The following is a 15,644-nucleotide window of genomic DNA, read 5'->3' on the forward strand; positions in this document are numbered from 1 at the left end:
CACTGGTGAGGTTTAAAATTTTAATATATATTCTTACTTTGTTACTAACTCTGTAGAGAGACTGTCAGGTCCTGGGTTCTATCTCAGCTCTGGGATAGAGCTGAGATAGAACCTAGGTGGGGTCTAGTGGGTTACAGTGCGGGGAGGGGGGCAGATACATCTGGGTTCTATATAAGAACAGAATGGCCATACTGAGTAAGACCAGTGGTCCATCTAGCCCAGTATCCTGTCTTCCGACAGTGGCCAATGCCAGGTGCTTCAGAGGGAATGAACAGAACAGCCAATCATCAAGTGATTCATCCCCTGTCACCCACTCCCAGCTTCTGGCAAACAGAGGCTAGGGACATGCAGAACATGGTGTTGGAGCCCTGCCCACCCTGGCTAATAGCCATTGATGGACCTATACTCCATGAACTTATCTAGGTCTTTTTTGAACCCTGTTATAGTTTTGGCCTTCACAACATTCCCTGGCAAAGAGTTCCAGTGGTTGACTGTGAAGAAATATTTTCTTTTGTTTTAAATCTGCTGCCTGTTCATTTCATTGGGTGACCCCAGGTTTTTGTGGTATGTAACTGAGTAAATATTTCCTTATTCAATTTTTCCACACCATTCATGATTTTATAGACCTCTATCATAGTCCCCCTTAGTCATCTCTTTTCCAAGCTGAAAAGTCCCAGTCTTTTTAATCTCTCCTCAAACAGAAGCTGTTACATACCCTAATCATTTCTGTTGCCCTTCTGTGTACCTTTTTCCAAATCCAATATATCTTTTTTGAGATGGGGTGACCAAATCTGCATACAGTATTCAATATGTGGGCGTACCATGGATTTATATAGCAGCAATATGATATTTACTGTCTTATTTATCCCTTTCCTAATGATTCCCAATGTTCTGTTAACTTTTTTGATTGTCACTGCACATTGAGCAGATGTTTTCAGAGAACTATCCACAATGACTCCCAGATCTCTTTCTTGACGGGTAAAACCTAATTTAGACCTCATTATTTTATATGTATAGTTGGGATTATATTTTGCAATGTGCATTACTTCACGTTTATCAACATTGAATTTCACCTGCTATTGTGTTGCCCAGCCACTCAGTTTTGTGAGATCCTTTTGCAACTCTTTGCAGTCAGCTTTGGACTTAATTATCTTGAGTAATTTTGTATCATTTGCAAATTTTGCCACCTCACTGTTTACTTCTTTTTCCAGATCATTTATGAATATGTTGAACAGTACTGGTCCCAGTACAGACCCCTGGGGGATGCCACTATTTACTTCTTTCCATTCTCACCATTTATTTCTACCCTTTGTTTCCTATCTTTTAACTGGAGTGCCTGGCACAACTTTCAGGATCATCCAACTATCCTTAATTTAATTTAATTTAAGGACAAGTCTTTTGTTAACTTAATCACCCTGCCTCTGTTTATAAACAAACTCCCTGCCCAAAAGGCAGAAGCTGGGAGCAGCACAGGACTCATCACATATTACACTCAAGCTCTGTTGCAGTTGAGAGCTCCCTCTGGGGCTAGGGCATGTGTTGTGAGCAGACCTCAGGTACAAAACTCACACCGGAGGGGGGCTAGAGCCCTCCCATCCCCCCAAATGGTGCACCGACTGCTGCGGCGAAATGATTTTGTGAAAACTGGCCACTTCATTTAGGTGCCTAAATGGAAACTGAGCTATTTTGAAAATCTGTACCCAATTGTGCATGCTGAACACTTACAAATCTGGACATAAGGTAAGACAGGAAATAGAAGAGACACAGATTCCAAAATATTCCTAAACTTGTAGCTAAGTTCAGAGGTGAAAAGTCCAGGCCAACAACGCTAAAAACTAAAATCCTCTATTTATACATATGTAACCCTTCTGCCCATCTGAGTTGGCAGCAACAAGGGCCGGGTTCAGTATCCAGGGGTTCTGTTTCAATAACGCAATGCAAAACCGGCTTGAGCCCCCATCCAGTGACAATTACATACCACCCCCTGGGCGCCTCTAAGAGAGGATACTTCCCCTCTTGCAAGCACGGAGTCTGAATGTAGTAGAAAATGTTTAATAACATGAGGTAAACAACATCAACATTAAATTGGGAAAACACTACAAACAGGATTCATAACACAAATCATGAGCAAAAGACCCACCCCCAAAGTCCCAAAAGTCCAACACCTCAAAAGTCTCTTGAGTCCAGCAACCCAAGAATCACCCAAAAGTCTCTGTCCCTGGTCAGTACAGCCCCAGACTTCAAAAGTTTATCTGCAGATTCTTCCCCGCCCCCCAGCCTGGGTGGAAATAGGGGGGGAGAAAGGGGCATGCAGGGTATTAAGGGGCATCTTACGTGGTCCGAGGCCAACTGCCCCGCCTCTCCATGGGGTTCTGCTGCAGTCTTCACCATGAGCCGCTCCGCTCCTCCAGTTATCCTGTGGGCCGCGCCAACCGTTCTGCAAACGGCTCTGCTCTGTTCCACTCGTCATCCTGTGTGCCGCACCAACTGTCACGCAAACTTCTCAGCTCCGCTCCACTCGCCATCCCGTGGGCCACGCCAACCATCCCGCAAACTGTTCTGCCAGCCACTTAGCAATAAATCTTTAGGCTCCCCCATTAGTTAACACAGCACTTACTGATTTCAGCTTGTAGTAGGGAAGCCCTAGTGCTGGTGCACCATTGGCCCAAAGTGAATTCAGCATAGCAGCCTGTAACTAGACTCTTAATAGAATCAAAATGAGCTCTGCTATTCCACAGTGGAAAGAGAAGGTGCAATTGGTGTTTCAGGCCCTCAAGAGGGGCCCATACCATCAGGTACAGATACCTGTCCCCAACCTCTCTCAATTCACTGAGTTTTGGAGCCCATGTCCCTTGTCTAGCGAGTGCTACTTAGGTGATGGTGAGACCCTCTGTCATAAAACAGTTTCATTGTCCTTGATTCACATAATCAGGGTAACAACACTTTATTCCTCCTGCCCCAATAACAGAGAAACTGGGGATCCCACAGCAGCCAAAGTGACCATTTTGGGCTGCCGTGGGCTCATGCTAGGCGGGGTGGGTGTGCCTGCACAAACAAGATTAGCCCCTGAAGTTCTTTTCCATACTCGCCATAATTCCCCACCAGATGTCAGGGTAGAGCTCATCCTGACTCTGCTTACACATAGAAGTGCTCAGACGCCATCCAATGGTCCAGGGACATCTACATCGAGCACATCACCGGCCACCGACAGTACCAGGAGGCGTGAGCCAGAGTGACATCATTCTCCCACTACGAGAAAGGGACCAAGTGACCTTCTCCGTTGGATCATATGAACTGGAACCATAAACTCCCTGAACATTAAATCTCACCAAATGAGGGTCAATGCAACCTCATCATCATATCCACTCATTATACTCTACAACTGAACATAGCCACTCTATGAACTTCATACCTTCATATCTCAATGCCTGTACTTTGACCCATCAACCTTTTACCCGCAATCGGGGATATTGCAGATTATGTATTCCTTATGCCACTGGATCTTAAACCAAACTTTGCACCCTCGATAATCTGTACGTTATTCCCTGATAACCAGAAACTTCTATGCTCAAACTCTGTTCACTATTTTTTTTTTTTTAACATCACCTTAATAAAATTTTTAAATAGTGCTAACTTGCTCCACTGCTCTGTCATTATGTTCCTACCTAGACCTGGAATGAAGACCGTTTCAAGGGGAAGGAAGGCAGTTAATTTGTGTGGCCTCCTGGCCAATATTGACAACACGGGAGATAGTTAACACTAACGCTGTTGGTTTTGGTGATGTAAACACTTGCTCCCTAAGATCAACAGGTAGGTCCAAAGAAAAATTCATTCTGAATATTAGGGAAATCTTTATGATGTTGAGATGGTTTAGATCAGAGGCGGGCAAGCTGCGGCTCGTGGGACCCTCTTGCCCGGCCCTTGAATTCCTGGCTGGGGAGGCTAGCCCCCGGCCTCTCTCCTGCTGTCTGCCCTCCCCCACAGCCTCAGCTCGCCATGCCACCAGCACTCTGGGCGGTGGGGCTGAGAGAGCCGCCAGCCTGCCCCGGTGCTCTAGACTGTGCGGTGGCATAGCTGGCTCTGGCCGGGTGGCGCGGCTGCCAGTCCTGGTGCTCTGAGCAGCATGGTAAGGGGGCAGGGAGTGTGGGGGTTGGATAAGGGGCAGAGGGTCTCGGGGCAGTCAGGGGACAGGGAGCAGGGGGTGGCTGGATGGGGCAGAGGTTCTGGGTTGGGAGTGGTCAGGGGATGGGGAATGGGGGGGTTGGATAGGCATAGGGGTCCCGGGGGGCTTGTCAGGGGGCGGGGGTGTGGATAGAGGTCGGGGCAGTCAGGGGATAGGGAGCGGGGGGGGGTTGAATAGGGGCTGGGGCCCCAGGGGGGCAGTTAGGGGCAGGGGGTCCCGGGAGGGGGCAGTCAGGGGACAAGGAGGGTTGGATGGGTCAGGGGTTCTGAGGGGGGCAGTCAGGGAGCAGGAAGTGGGAGAGGGCGGATGGGGGCGGGGACCAGGCTGTTTGGGGAGGCACAGCCTTCCCTACCCAGCCCTCCATACAGTTTCGGAACCCCGATGTGGCCCTCAGGCCAAAAAGTTTGCCCACCCCTGGTTTAGATAATAATTTCTTCAATGGAAATGTGTGCAAGCCCCATCACCTAATATATTTACGATCATACCAGACAAACTGATAGGAATGTAAAATAGAAAAGAAGCTTGGCAAAGAGACTGACTGATTTCTGATAGTCCTAGAGAATGAAATCCCCTATCAGTGCAGCCTTTCACCAGTGCTAAAGCATTTATTTACTTGTTGGCTGCTGGTCACTAGGTGGTGCTGTTGGCTCACATGTTGACTACAGCTGAAAAAGGCATAATTTTTTTTAACCCGCTGTACTGCAGAATCCCATTGCAGCAGGAAACCAATGCATTTGAATATGGCTTATTTGGTTTCCTCTGCTCCACAGGACCTGCCCCAGATTGTCAAGTGCAGAGTGCACCACAGTCTGCACCTTACAGAACATTTTCCACTATGGTAAGAAAATCGAAATAATTCAATACAGTCGCCATCAAGCACTATATAATTCTCACTGTAATAACACATACAACTTCTTTACAACAGAGAGAGGATTAAAACAGCTTTCTTTCTGGGACAATTTTGAGAAACAATCCCTAGAAAAGGTTAAAAAAGTCAAAGAAACACTATGAAATGTCTATGGATGTTTGAGCATAATAATGCAACTTTGCAACTATTAGCCCATCTACTCTGCAATCCCATATTGAACCATATTGGATCAATCTGGAATTGTATCTGTTCTTTCAACTGGAGAAATCACTCTTTGATTTTCTTGCTAAGGCCAGTTGCTAAAGCAAAATAACTGCTGTGTTCCATTGCAGAAGCATCTGCTTTTTAGAAGAGGGCAAACAGATCCCTAAATTTACAATTTGTAAATCAGATTGGGATCCTCCAGGAAGATATCAAAAAAAGATCACTTGTATATATGATAAATATAATATAATTAATATAATTATAATACTATGCTTAAAATCATAGGATAAGAATAGATTAAAACAGAGACATAGTTAACTTTTTGTTTCAACAATACATGTATTTGGCAGAACACATTTGTATATATAGCCATAACAATAATGCTTAATAAACTAGAAGATAATCCATTTGTAAGGCATCTGTAGATATTTTATGACTGAAAAAATTGAGTCTGAAATGATCTAACTGTTGCAATTTCACCAACCGATATGAGGACTGTTTATTCCTGTTTTTGTTCAGTGCCTTTAGTTTCCTTCAGCATCTCTTGCCAGTTCTTTTCCATCTCTTCTTTGCAGTTCAGGAATGCATCTTCCAGTCGCCTCATGGAGTTGGCCAAGTCTGGGTTGGTACGCATAACCACCATATCATATGCCATCCAGGTTGCCTGCACTGCAACAACCCAACCAACAGATATTAGAAATTCAGCAATGTTGGGATGGCAGATGGCAGGGAAATAATTGATATTCAGGGAAACAGTAGTGGGAATGAATGGGTACCAGTTCTAATCCTTGGCTGAGTGTTCCTACAATGTAATAAACTGAGCAGGGTGGGAAGTGATTTTTTCTGTTCACAGAAAAATCTGCAATTTTGGATTTTTTTCCATTACAAAATAGAGTGAAAACTAAACAAAAAATGAAATTTCTCATGAAACACAATTAAAATTTTTTGTCAATCAAAATGTTTTGTTCCAACTTTGATTTTTTTCATTTTACATTATGTCAAATTTAAAACACTGAAATGAAATGTCATTTCAAAATGGAAAATCAAACCATTCTGTTCTGAAAAAGCTGAAATATAATGTTTCAACCTTACCAAAACACTTTTTCAAATTTTCTTTTGAAACAAAATTTCATTGAAATTGACAGTTTCTACGTTTTGCTTTTGATGAATTGGTATTTTTTGACAGAAAAAGTTCAGTTGGAAAATTCTAATTAGCTCTAATAATAGCCAAAGAGCACACTCAGCTCAGTGCTTACAAGTAACCCTGGAGTAACAAATCACTTTGCACAATCCCATCTTTCCTAATCAGTCCCACAATATCAAACCAATGTGAACAGCTCCAAGTATCTAGGCAGCCTACACTAACAAACTACTGTTAAGCATCAGAGGGCTAACTGTGTTAGTCTGTATCCACAAAAACAAGGAGGAGTCTGGTGGCACATTAAAGACTAACAAATTTATTTGGGCATAAGCTTTTGTGGGTAAAAAGCCCACTTCTTTAGATGAATGGAGTGAAAATTACAGATGCAGTATAATAATGCCTGCATCTGTAATTTTCACTCCATGCATCTGAAAAAGTGGGTTTTTTACCCATGAAAGCTTATGCTCAAATAAATTTGTTAAACTACTGTTAGCAATCCTCTGATAATCAGTTAAGCATTCCCCATTAATACCATAGTAAATCGGTACAAACTGCCCATTACCTCACAAGCAGTCCTACAATGAGAAACAATTCACACCCACCAGTGCTCATGAGCATATCAATAAAACTTGATAGCTACTTTTATACAGACTCTCAAAATTCTATGGAGTTAAAATGTTGGAACCACTAGCAGCATTTCTACACTAATGTTCCTAGCTACTACTGGTGCTGCAGCAGTAAGAAAATTGAAGGAAACTTCTAGCGTAGACAAGACCTTGGAATCTGGTGTTGATAGTCATGTTAACAAATCTGAAATTCACTTTCCACAAATATTCTTTAAAACCCACTTAACATTTTATGATTCTGTAAACATCCCTTTCAATAAATTCATTCACTGGAATATCTGTAGAAAATGGGCACAATGGATACAAACATATTATGAGCAAATTTGATATAAATGTAAATAAATATTTGCTGAAAGATTTTTTTATTTTATTTTTTTGCAGTATTTCTCCAGCTCTAGTAGTCAGTGGAGTTTGAGGACTGGGGGTGGGGAAATGTGTGATCTTGCTTTTTTGTAGATGTGAAGGTAAGAAGCAGTATCTGTGCACACTGAAAAATTAATATATGTGATTTAGGGAAGCTACGCAATAACTAAGAAAATAGCATATGCAGTCCTGTGCTCAGTAACAACCCTGTGATAACAAATCATCATTTGCATAAGTGACTCTATTTACAAACCATGTGACCTTACAATAAAGACACATGCACAGGCATATTGGTGGAGGAAATCACCCCATATTTCACGTTAGAGTATCTTAGATGAGTTGAAAGAGTGATTTTCTGCTGAGACAAGCTCAGCTCTAAGTCTGGTCCTTGATTGGGTGGCACCTCTGCTCATTGGTTATGTCCATTCTAGTGCATGATAAGTAATTTAACACTTAAACTACTAGCATTTTCCAGAATTGACAATGTAAGCATAGATGAGCACTTTATCTATGATGAGTGGCTAAGATGCTTTAGCTTGCATTGTTTGAAGAGGAGAAGGCTACAGGGAAATCTTAGAAGGGAATCATAAAAATGTGTGGAAAGATTTATCTAAACCCCTTCCCATTATGCATACAAAATTGAGATTAAATTAATCTTTTATTTTCCCAGTTGGATAATTAATGTTTGTCATTCTCTGATCCTGGAGGTACCAGTTCTTCCAAACTGAATCTATGTTTATGTTCTAATTATGTTTTTAAGCTCTGTAAATTCCTTTGTATTATTTTCTGCTCTCACTACCGACTCCTCCCACTTTAGTATTATCTTTGAATTTCATTTATGAGCTAAGCTCAGAAATGCCTTCCAGATTATTAATTATGTTAAATATGACCAGTCTGTTTCTGCAGACATTTATACCATTGTCTGTAGTAACTAAGGATTTCACGTACTGATGTTCTCCACCAGACACATCCCTCAGTTTAATACATTGTGGTCATTAGTAGAACTCAATCTCATTAACAGATTAGTAGATCTCAATCTTTCTCCTCTTATGTTTCTGCTACACAGAGAAGTTTGAAGTCTACTCTCCTCTACTCTTGCATTTTTACTATTATTATTTCTATGCACTGCTGTAATGCCTTCATCCTCTAGCAGCAAATCTATATCCTCCCCAGAAAAAAGCCACACCTGATAGTTTCTCCATTTCTTCCAGAAGTTTTTCTAAATCCCTGTTCAGGTCCTCCAGCATTTTTACCATGTTGTCATAGTTTCTTTCCCGAGGTTCAGATTTGGCCATCTACAAGAAAAGCAAGAGTGGGTCAATTAGGAGGAGTGGGGAGTAAGGAAATAAAACTTTCTCATAATAAGGGGAAAGTAACATTTTAAATTGTATCTCTAATAAGATATGTAAAATTAAATACATTAATATCCTAGATTCACTTGCTAAATTCATTTAGAGCCTGTATGATGCAGTGTAGCTCTTGTGTGTTGCCTAGCACTTTCAATTCACTTTCAAATCAATAGAAGTTTTGGACACAAATATCAACAACCTGCCAGCTCAATCCCATGCTCTTTGTGAACTTTATAGGTCACTGTACTAAATCAGACTATTAGCAGATCGTTTCTAATCTTCTGCTATCCTGGACTGGTTCTTCATCCACCTGCTTTGGCAGTTCCCAATACCTGATGCTTCACTGAAAGATGTAAAATCTCCCCCAATACACTAAAACCAAATTTGAGTGTCAAAAGTTAGGCACTTATATATCATATCTGGGCACCAACATAAATAGCCTGATTTTAGAGATGCTGAGCCTCCACAATTCACTGACCTTAGCAGAAGCTGTAAGAGCTCAACACCTGAAAATCAGGCGACTTGTTTAGGTGCTGAAATACAGATCTAGATACCTAACTTCAGGCAATCAGGTTCCAAAATGTTGGTACTAGCCAATTGTGACCCCAGGGACTATTGTGAAAAGTTCTAGGGGGTGAGCAGGTGAGCCCAAAACATTGAACTAATTATATGTTGCTCTGATGTTAAGAGTTGTGTGTTTTGGTGGTGGGTTTTTTTTTTCTGGTAATTTCTGAGTTACATTTGGTTGGCATATTTTTCTAGCTTCTATTTTGAATAAATATTGTCAATAAGGAAGACAATTTTCCCCATGGGATTTAAAAGTGTTTTAAGGAAAAGGTAAGATTTCCAGCCTAAACCTAGACACCCCGATGCTTAAGGCAACCAGGCCACCACATGCAAATTTCATGAGGAAGCTTGGATATTGAGAGATTCTTTGTCTCAAAGCCCTGCTTGTAACAGAACACACACCCTCTTGTCTGTTCCACAATATGAGGTGCTGTTTGCATTCATTCACCATCTTACACCACTTTTAAGACACAGGAAGCTGTAAAGCATTGGGCCCCAATCCTGAAAAGGGAGCCAGACCCTGGTGTTTGAGCAGAGCACCCCTGACATAGAGCCACAGACTATCAGGGTTGGGAGGGACCTCAAGAGGTCATCTAGTCCAATCCCCTGCTCAAAGCAGGACCAATCCCCAACTAAATCATCCCAGACAGGGCTTTGTCAAGCCAGGCCTTAAAAACCTCTAAGGAAGAAGATTCCACCACCTCCCTAGGTAACCCATTCCAGTGTTTCACCACCCTCCTCGTGAAATATCCAACCTAAACCTCCCCCACTGCAACCTGAGACCATTACTCCTTGTCCCGTCATCTGGTACCACTGAGAACAGTCTAGATCCATCCTCTTTGGAACCCCCTTTCAGGTAGTTGAAAGCAGCTATCAAATCCCACCTCGTTCTTCTCTTCTGCAGACTAAACAATCCCAGTTCTCTCAGCCTCTCCTCATAAGTCATGTGCTCCAGCCCCCTAGTCATTTTTGCTACCCTCTGCTGGACTCTTTCTAATTTTTCCACATCCTTCTTGTAGTGCGGGGCCCAAAACAGGACACAGTACTCCAGCTGAGACCTCACCAATGTCGAATAGGGGTGAATGATGATGCCCCTCAATCTGCTGGCAATGCCCCTACTTATACAGCCCAAAATGCCATTAGCCTTCTTGGCAACAAGAGCACACTGTTGACTCATATCCAGCTTCTGGACCACTGTAACCCCTAGGTCCTTTTCTGCAGAACTGCTGCCTAGCCGTTCGGTCCCTAGTCTGTAGCACTGCATGGGATTCTTCCGTCCTAAGTGCACTTGTCCTTGTTGAACGTCATCAGATTTCTTTTGAACCAATCCTCTAATTTGTCTAGGTCCCTCTGTGTCCTATCCCTACCCTCCAGCGTATCTACCATTCCTCCCAGTTTAGTGTCATCTGCAAATTTACTGAGGGTGCAGTCCACACCCTTCTCCAGATCATTAATGAAGATGCTGAACAAAACTGGCCCAGGACCGACCCCTGGGGCCAGGGCTGGCTTCAGCAGGTGCAGAGCCCCACACTGGGACGCGAATTGTCTTGCGCTCCCCCGCATTGGATTCCTCCCCAAATCCCCGCCCCTTCCCTGCCCCATTGGATCCCTCCCCAAATCCCCACCCTGGCCCCGCCTCTTCCCCAATCACGCCGCATTCCTCCTCCTCACCCCTCCCTCCCAGGTTTACGCTGACCAGCTGCATGGCGGCGCAAGCGCTGGAGGGAGGGGAGAGAAGCAGGACGTGGCTTTTTTTTTTTTTCTGCTCTGCCGGCAGCCCTGGACGTTGCGGGGCCCTCTTAGGCGCAGGGCCCTATTCCGGGGACTCAGCCGAATCGGCTTAAAGCCGGCCCTGCCTGGGGCACTTCGCTTGATACCGGCTGCCAACTAGAGATGGAGCCATTGATCACTACCCATTGAGCCCAACGATCGAACCAGCTTTCTATCCACCTTGTACTCCATTCATCCAGCCCATACTTCTTTAACTTGGCGGCAAGAATACTGTGGGAGACCGTATCAAAAGCTTTGCTAAAGTCAAGGAATAACATCCACTGCTTTCCCCTCATCCACAGAGCCAGTTATCTCACATCACACACTTGTGCAATACAACAGGGGACGGATCTTTAAGGTCAAATTGGCAACAGGGGGACACAATTCTTTATTTGTCCACAGATGTACAGAGCCCATTCCGAAAAGGGCCAATACCTTGGGCGTCGCCTTCAGCCGCCGCCCCCAGCAGCTCTTTAGCCCCACCCACAGCTCTGTGCCCAGGGCAGGGTCTCTGCGGCGCTGCCCGCTCTGTCCCCGCAACGGGGGGTCCCGCTAACTCCCTGCCCCAGGCTCTGCCCAGGGCATGGGGCTCATTGATCCTAAACACCCGCCGCCCGCGTCCCTGCCCCCGAAGACAGAGCCTCCCCCCGCCGGTCCCTATCACCCCTCCCCGGCAGATTCTCCAGCGGGCCCCGGGACCGCCGCCTCCGCCTGCAGCGAGGTGTTTTATAGCCCAGTTTAAACGGCCGCGAGCGTCTCTCCCTCCCTCTTTCCCGCCCAAACCAACTGTCTTCTTCACCCCACACCCTCGCGGAGCGCGCGCCGCTCAGACTAATGCGGCTTCTCCGCGCGCCCCAGAAAAGCAGCTTTGTGCCAACTCGCGCGCCTGGCCCCAGCCCACTCCACGCGCTTTCTGCCGTGTCACGTGTCTGCTGCCTCGAACTGAGGAAAAGGAAAATAAAACAGGTGGGCGAGACCGGGAAACTAAAAATTGATGTTCCCTATTCATCGTCTTCTCTTCTCTCCTCTCAAATCGGTCTCCTCACGTGCTCCGTCGCACAATAAAATGTATGTTTCACGGTTTAGAGGGAATGAAAAACAGGATGGGGAGGGGAAATGCTGGGAAGCTGGGTTAATAACTAGGGCATTGAGGCGCATTAAATCGGGCTGGGGTTTGCGCTGGCTTGACACTCATGTGCCACATTAATTTAAACTAAAGGTTTATTTTTTTTCTTTAATATCTAGTTAGCTGGACCAGACAGGCAAGACCCCGACCCCTCCTCCCAACCCCAAAGGGGTAGATGGAAGCAGTCTCCCACGAAGGACTGTACATGTGTTTTTTACACTGAGAGTCTCAGGAGCTATAAAAACGTTCCCTGGTCCGTCACACCGCACCATATCAGTCCCTTGGCCCATTTCATCTCAGTAGCAATCTATCCTTTCAGTGTCATACCTCATGCCCCATACGAGGCTATCAAGCCACTGGTGCATTTAGTGTGGCATCTGACTTTACTGTATCAGATCAAACCATTGGTCTATTTGGTACTTCTCGCCATGCTGTATCTACCTAACTATTAATCCAGATAAGCTTGTGTCCTGACTCTTGCTATACCACATGATCAAATCGCTGGTCCATTTAGTTGTCTCTCACCTCCTACTTATCACTGGAAACAGTTGGGAAACTGAAAAGCCTGAGATGTTCCTCTTCAATGACACCACATTTCCTGTTTCTTGCTCCCATTCTACACACATGCCTGGTTTCCTGCTCCATTTAAAAACAAGTGACACTGAATAATTTTAAAATTTTAATTGTTTTAAATTAAAAGAATAATCCATCTCTAATTTTAAGTGAATACTGACAAGAGGGTGGTTAGAGGCTTAAGGAATCAAGACCTATTTTCCCTGCATGCTGTCTGGAAAAGACACATCTCTCTACTCTCTGTACAATTTAGGGTATGTCTACACTACGAGAGTAGTTCGATTTTACTTAAATCGAATTTTTGGAATCGATATTGCAAAGTCGAACGTGTGTGTCCACATTAAGGACAGTAATTCGACTTTGTGAGTCCACAGTAACGGGGAAAGCGTCGACATTGGAAGCGGTGCACTGTGGGCAGCTATCCCACAGTTCCCGCAGTCCCCGCTGCCCATTGGAATTCTGGGTGGAGCCGCCAATGCCTTCTGGGTAAAAAAAATGTGTCGAGGGTGCTTTTGGGTAACTGTCGTCATCCGTCCATCACTCCCGCCCTCCCTCCCTGAAAGCGCCGGCGGGAAATCAGTTCGCGCACTTTTCTAGTCAGTGACAGCGCGGACGCCACAGCACTGCGAGCATGGAGCCCGCTGCGACCATCGCTGCAGTTGTGGCCGTTCTCAACGCCTCGCAGCTTATCATCCACCTTTCCCTGAGGCAGATGCAGATAAGTCAGGCGAGGAGGCTACGGCACCGCGGTGAGGGCCTGAAGTCTGAGAGTAGCACAGACCTCTCAGAAAGCATGGGACCCAGCGCCGGGGACATCACGGTGGCAATGGGTCATGTTGATGCCGTGGAACGGCAATTCTGGGCCCGGGAAACAAGCACTGAGTGGTGGGACCGCATAGTGCTGCAGGTCTGGGATGAATCCCAGTGGCTGTGAAACTTTCGCATGCGGAAGGGAACTTTCCTTGAACTTTGTGAGTTGCTGTCCCCTGCCCTGAAGCGCAATGACACCCGGATGCGAGCAGCCCTGACTGTCCAGAAGCAAGTGGCCATAGCCCTCTGGAAGCTTGCAACGCCAGACAGCTACCGGTCAGTCGCGAACCACTTTGGCGTGGGCAAATCTACCGTGGGGGTTGTTGTGATGCAAGTAGCCAAGGCAATCGTTGATGTACTGCTGTCAAAGGTAGTGACCCTGGGAAACGTGGAGGCGATCATAGATGGCTTCGCAGCGATGGGATTCCCAAACTGCGGTGGGGCCATAGATGGAACTCACATCCCTATCCTGGCACCGGACCACCAGGCCACCCAGTACATTAACAGAAAGGGCTACTTTTCCATGGTGCTGCAAGCACTGGTGGACCACAGGGGACGTTTTACGAACATCTACGTTGGATGGCTGGGCAAGGTTCATGACGCTCGTGTTTTCAGGAACTCTGGTCTGTTTAGACGGCTGCAGCAAGGTATTTACTTCCCGGACCACAAAATAACTGTTGGGGATGTGGAGATGCCTATAGTCATCCTCGGGGACCCAGCCTACCCGCTAATGCCCTGGCTCATGAAGCCCTATACTGGCGCCCTGGACAGTGAAAAAGAACACTTCAACTACCGGCTGAGCAAGTGCAGAATGGTGGTGGAGTGTGCTTTTGGCCGTCTCAAGGGGAGATGGAGAAGCTTACTGATTCGCTGTGATCTCAGCGAAACCAATATCCCCATTGTTATAGCAGCTTGCTGTGTGCTCCACAATCTCTGTGAGAGCAAGGGGGAGATCTTTATGGCGGGGTGGGAGGTTGAGGCAAATAGCCTGGCTTCTGATTACGCCCAGCCAGACAGCCGGGCGATTAGAAGAGACCAGCGGGACGCGCTGTGCATCCGGGAGGCTTTGAAAGCTAGGTTCCTGACTGAGCAGGTTAACCTGTGACTTTTAAGTTAGTGTACAGAGAAGCTGAACCTGCCCCCGTTTCTTTACCCAGTTAATGTTGACTATCCTCTCCAGTTACATACCCCCTTCACCCCCTTCCAACACACGTTTAGAAATAAAATCACTTCTACTTTGTTAATGAACACCGTTGTCTTTATTACTGTTTTCGCGGGAATGTTTTAAAACTGGGACGCAGACTGTGGTGGGGAGCGGGTGTAGTGTACTGACGCAAATGAAGCTTCTAAACTCCAGGATTGACAGGCTCCGCTGTGGTGGACTGGTTGTTTCAACGGAGCCTGTCACCCCTCCTGATCGGGACTGTGTGTATGGGGGGGCGATGTGACTTTGTGGCAGGGGGAGGACGGTTACAGATCCCCTGCTGCGTGGCTCTGTGATCCAGGATAAGGACCGCCGCTTAAGATCTGTAACTGCCCTCCCCCGCCACAAAGTCACAGAGCAACCCACCCCCCACCACAGAACATGAAAACCACCTCCCAGACTGACCAGGGTAACTAGTCACTGCACTGTGTATGTGCCCTGCTGCTGGACCTGCCCCCGCCTATGTACCCTGCCAAAGGTGACTGTCCTGTCCAATTACCAACCCCCTTCCCCCCCTCCTCCAAAAGAACATGATGGAAACAGTAATTAACAGAAACGTATTTTTTATTATCAACTACACATGGAACTGGGAGGTGAAACTTGGACGGGGACTTGTGTGAGGCGGGAAGGAAAGAACTTGTCAAATTTTGGGGAATGAGAGCCTTCTACTACTAGAGCTCTCTGCAGGGGTGGAGTGAGAGTTAGCACGGACTCTGCCGCCCCTCCTTCTTTGCACTTTCGGTGAGGGGGGTATGGGACTTGGTGGCGGGGGAGGGCGGTTACAGATAGACTGCAGCGGGGCTCTGTCCTCCTGCCTCCGTTCCTGCAGAACATCCACAAGGCGCCGGAGCGTGTCCGTT

At 45.9% G+C, this 15,644-nt stretch overlaps 1 protein-coding gene across 2 annotated transcripts; it reads right to left on the reverse strand.

Moving 5' to 3' along the window:
* Positions 1-5,057: 5,057 nt before the first annotated feature.
* On the reverse strand, positions 5,058-11,997 carry SYCE3 (synaptonemal complex central element protein 3). Of its 2 annotated transcripts, none has more exons than XM_034758397.1 (3): positions 11,904-11,997; positions 8,572-8,680; positions 5,058-5,924 (listed from the first exon to the last, which is right to left on the reverse strand). In XM_034758397.1, exons 2-3 carry the CDS (start codon positions 8,678-8,680, stop codon positions 5,755-5,757), a joined length of 279 nt encoding a protein of 92 aa, XP_034614288.1. In that variant the 5' UTR covers positions 11,904-11,997; the 3' UTR covers positions 5,058-5,754. The 2 variants fall into 2 exon arrangements, with proteins under 2 accessions (XP_034614288.1, XP_034614285.1); XM_034758394.1 differs by lacking the exon at positions 11,904-11,997 and adding an exon at positions 11,507-11,688.
* Between the last annotated feature and the right edge of the window lie 3,647 nt (positions 11,998-15,644).

This window comes from Trachemys scripta, chromosome 1 (assembly GCF_013100865.1).
Source record: "Trachemys scripta elegans isolate TJP31775 chromosome 1, CAS_Tse_1.0, whole genome shotgun sequence".
In the NCBI taxonomy this organism is placed as follows: Eukaryota; Metazoa; Chordata; order Testudines; family Emydidae; genus Trachemys; species Trachemys scripta.

Coding starts and splice junctions, on each gene's coding strand:
- SYCE3 (XM_034758397.1), bottom strand. CDS start 8,680: ATGGCCAAATCTGAACCTCGGGAAAGAAACTATGACAACATGGTAAAA. Junction 5,925..8,571: donor AGAAATGGAGAAACTATCAG/GTGTGGCTTTTT, acceptor GGGTTGTTGCAG/TGCAGGCAACCTGGATGGCA.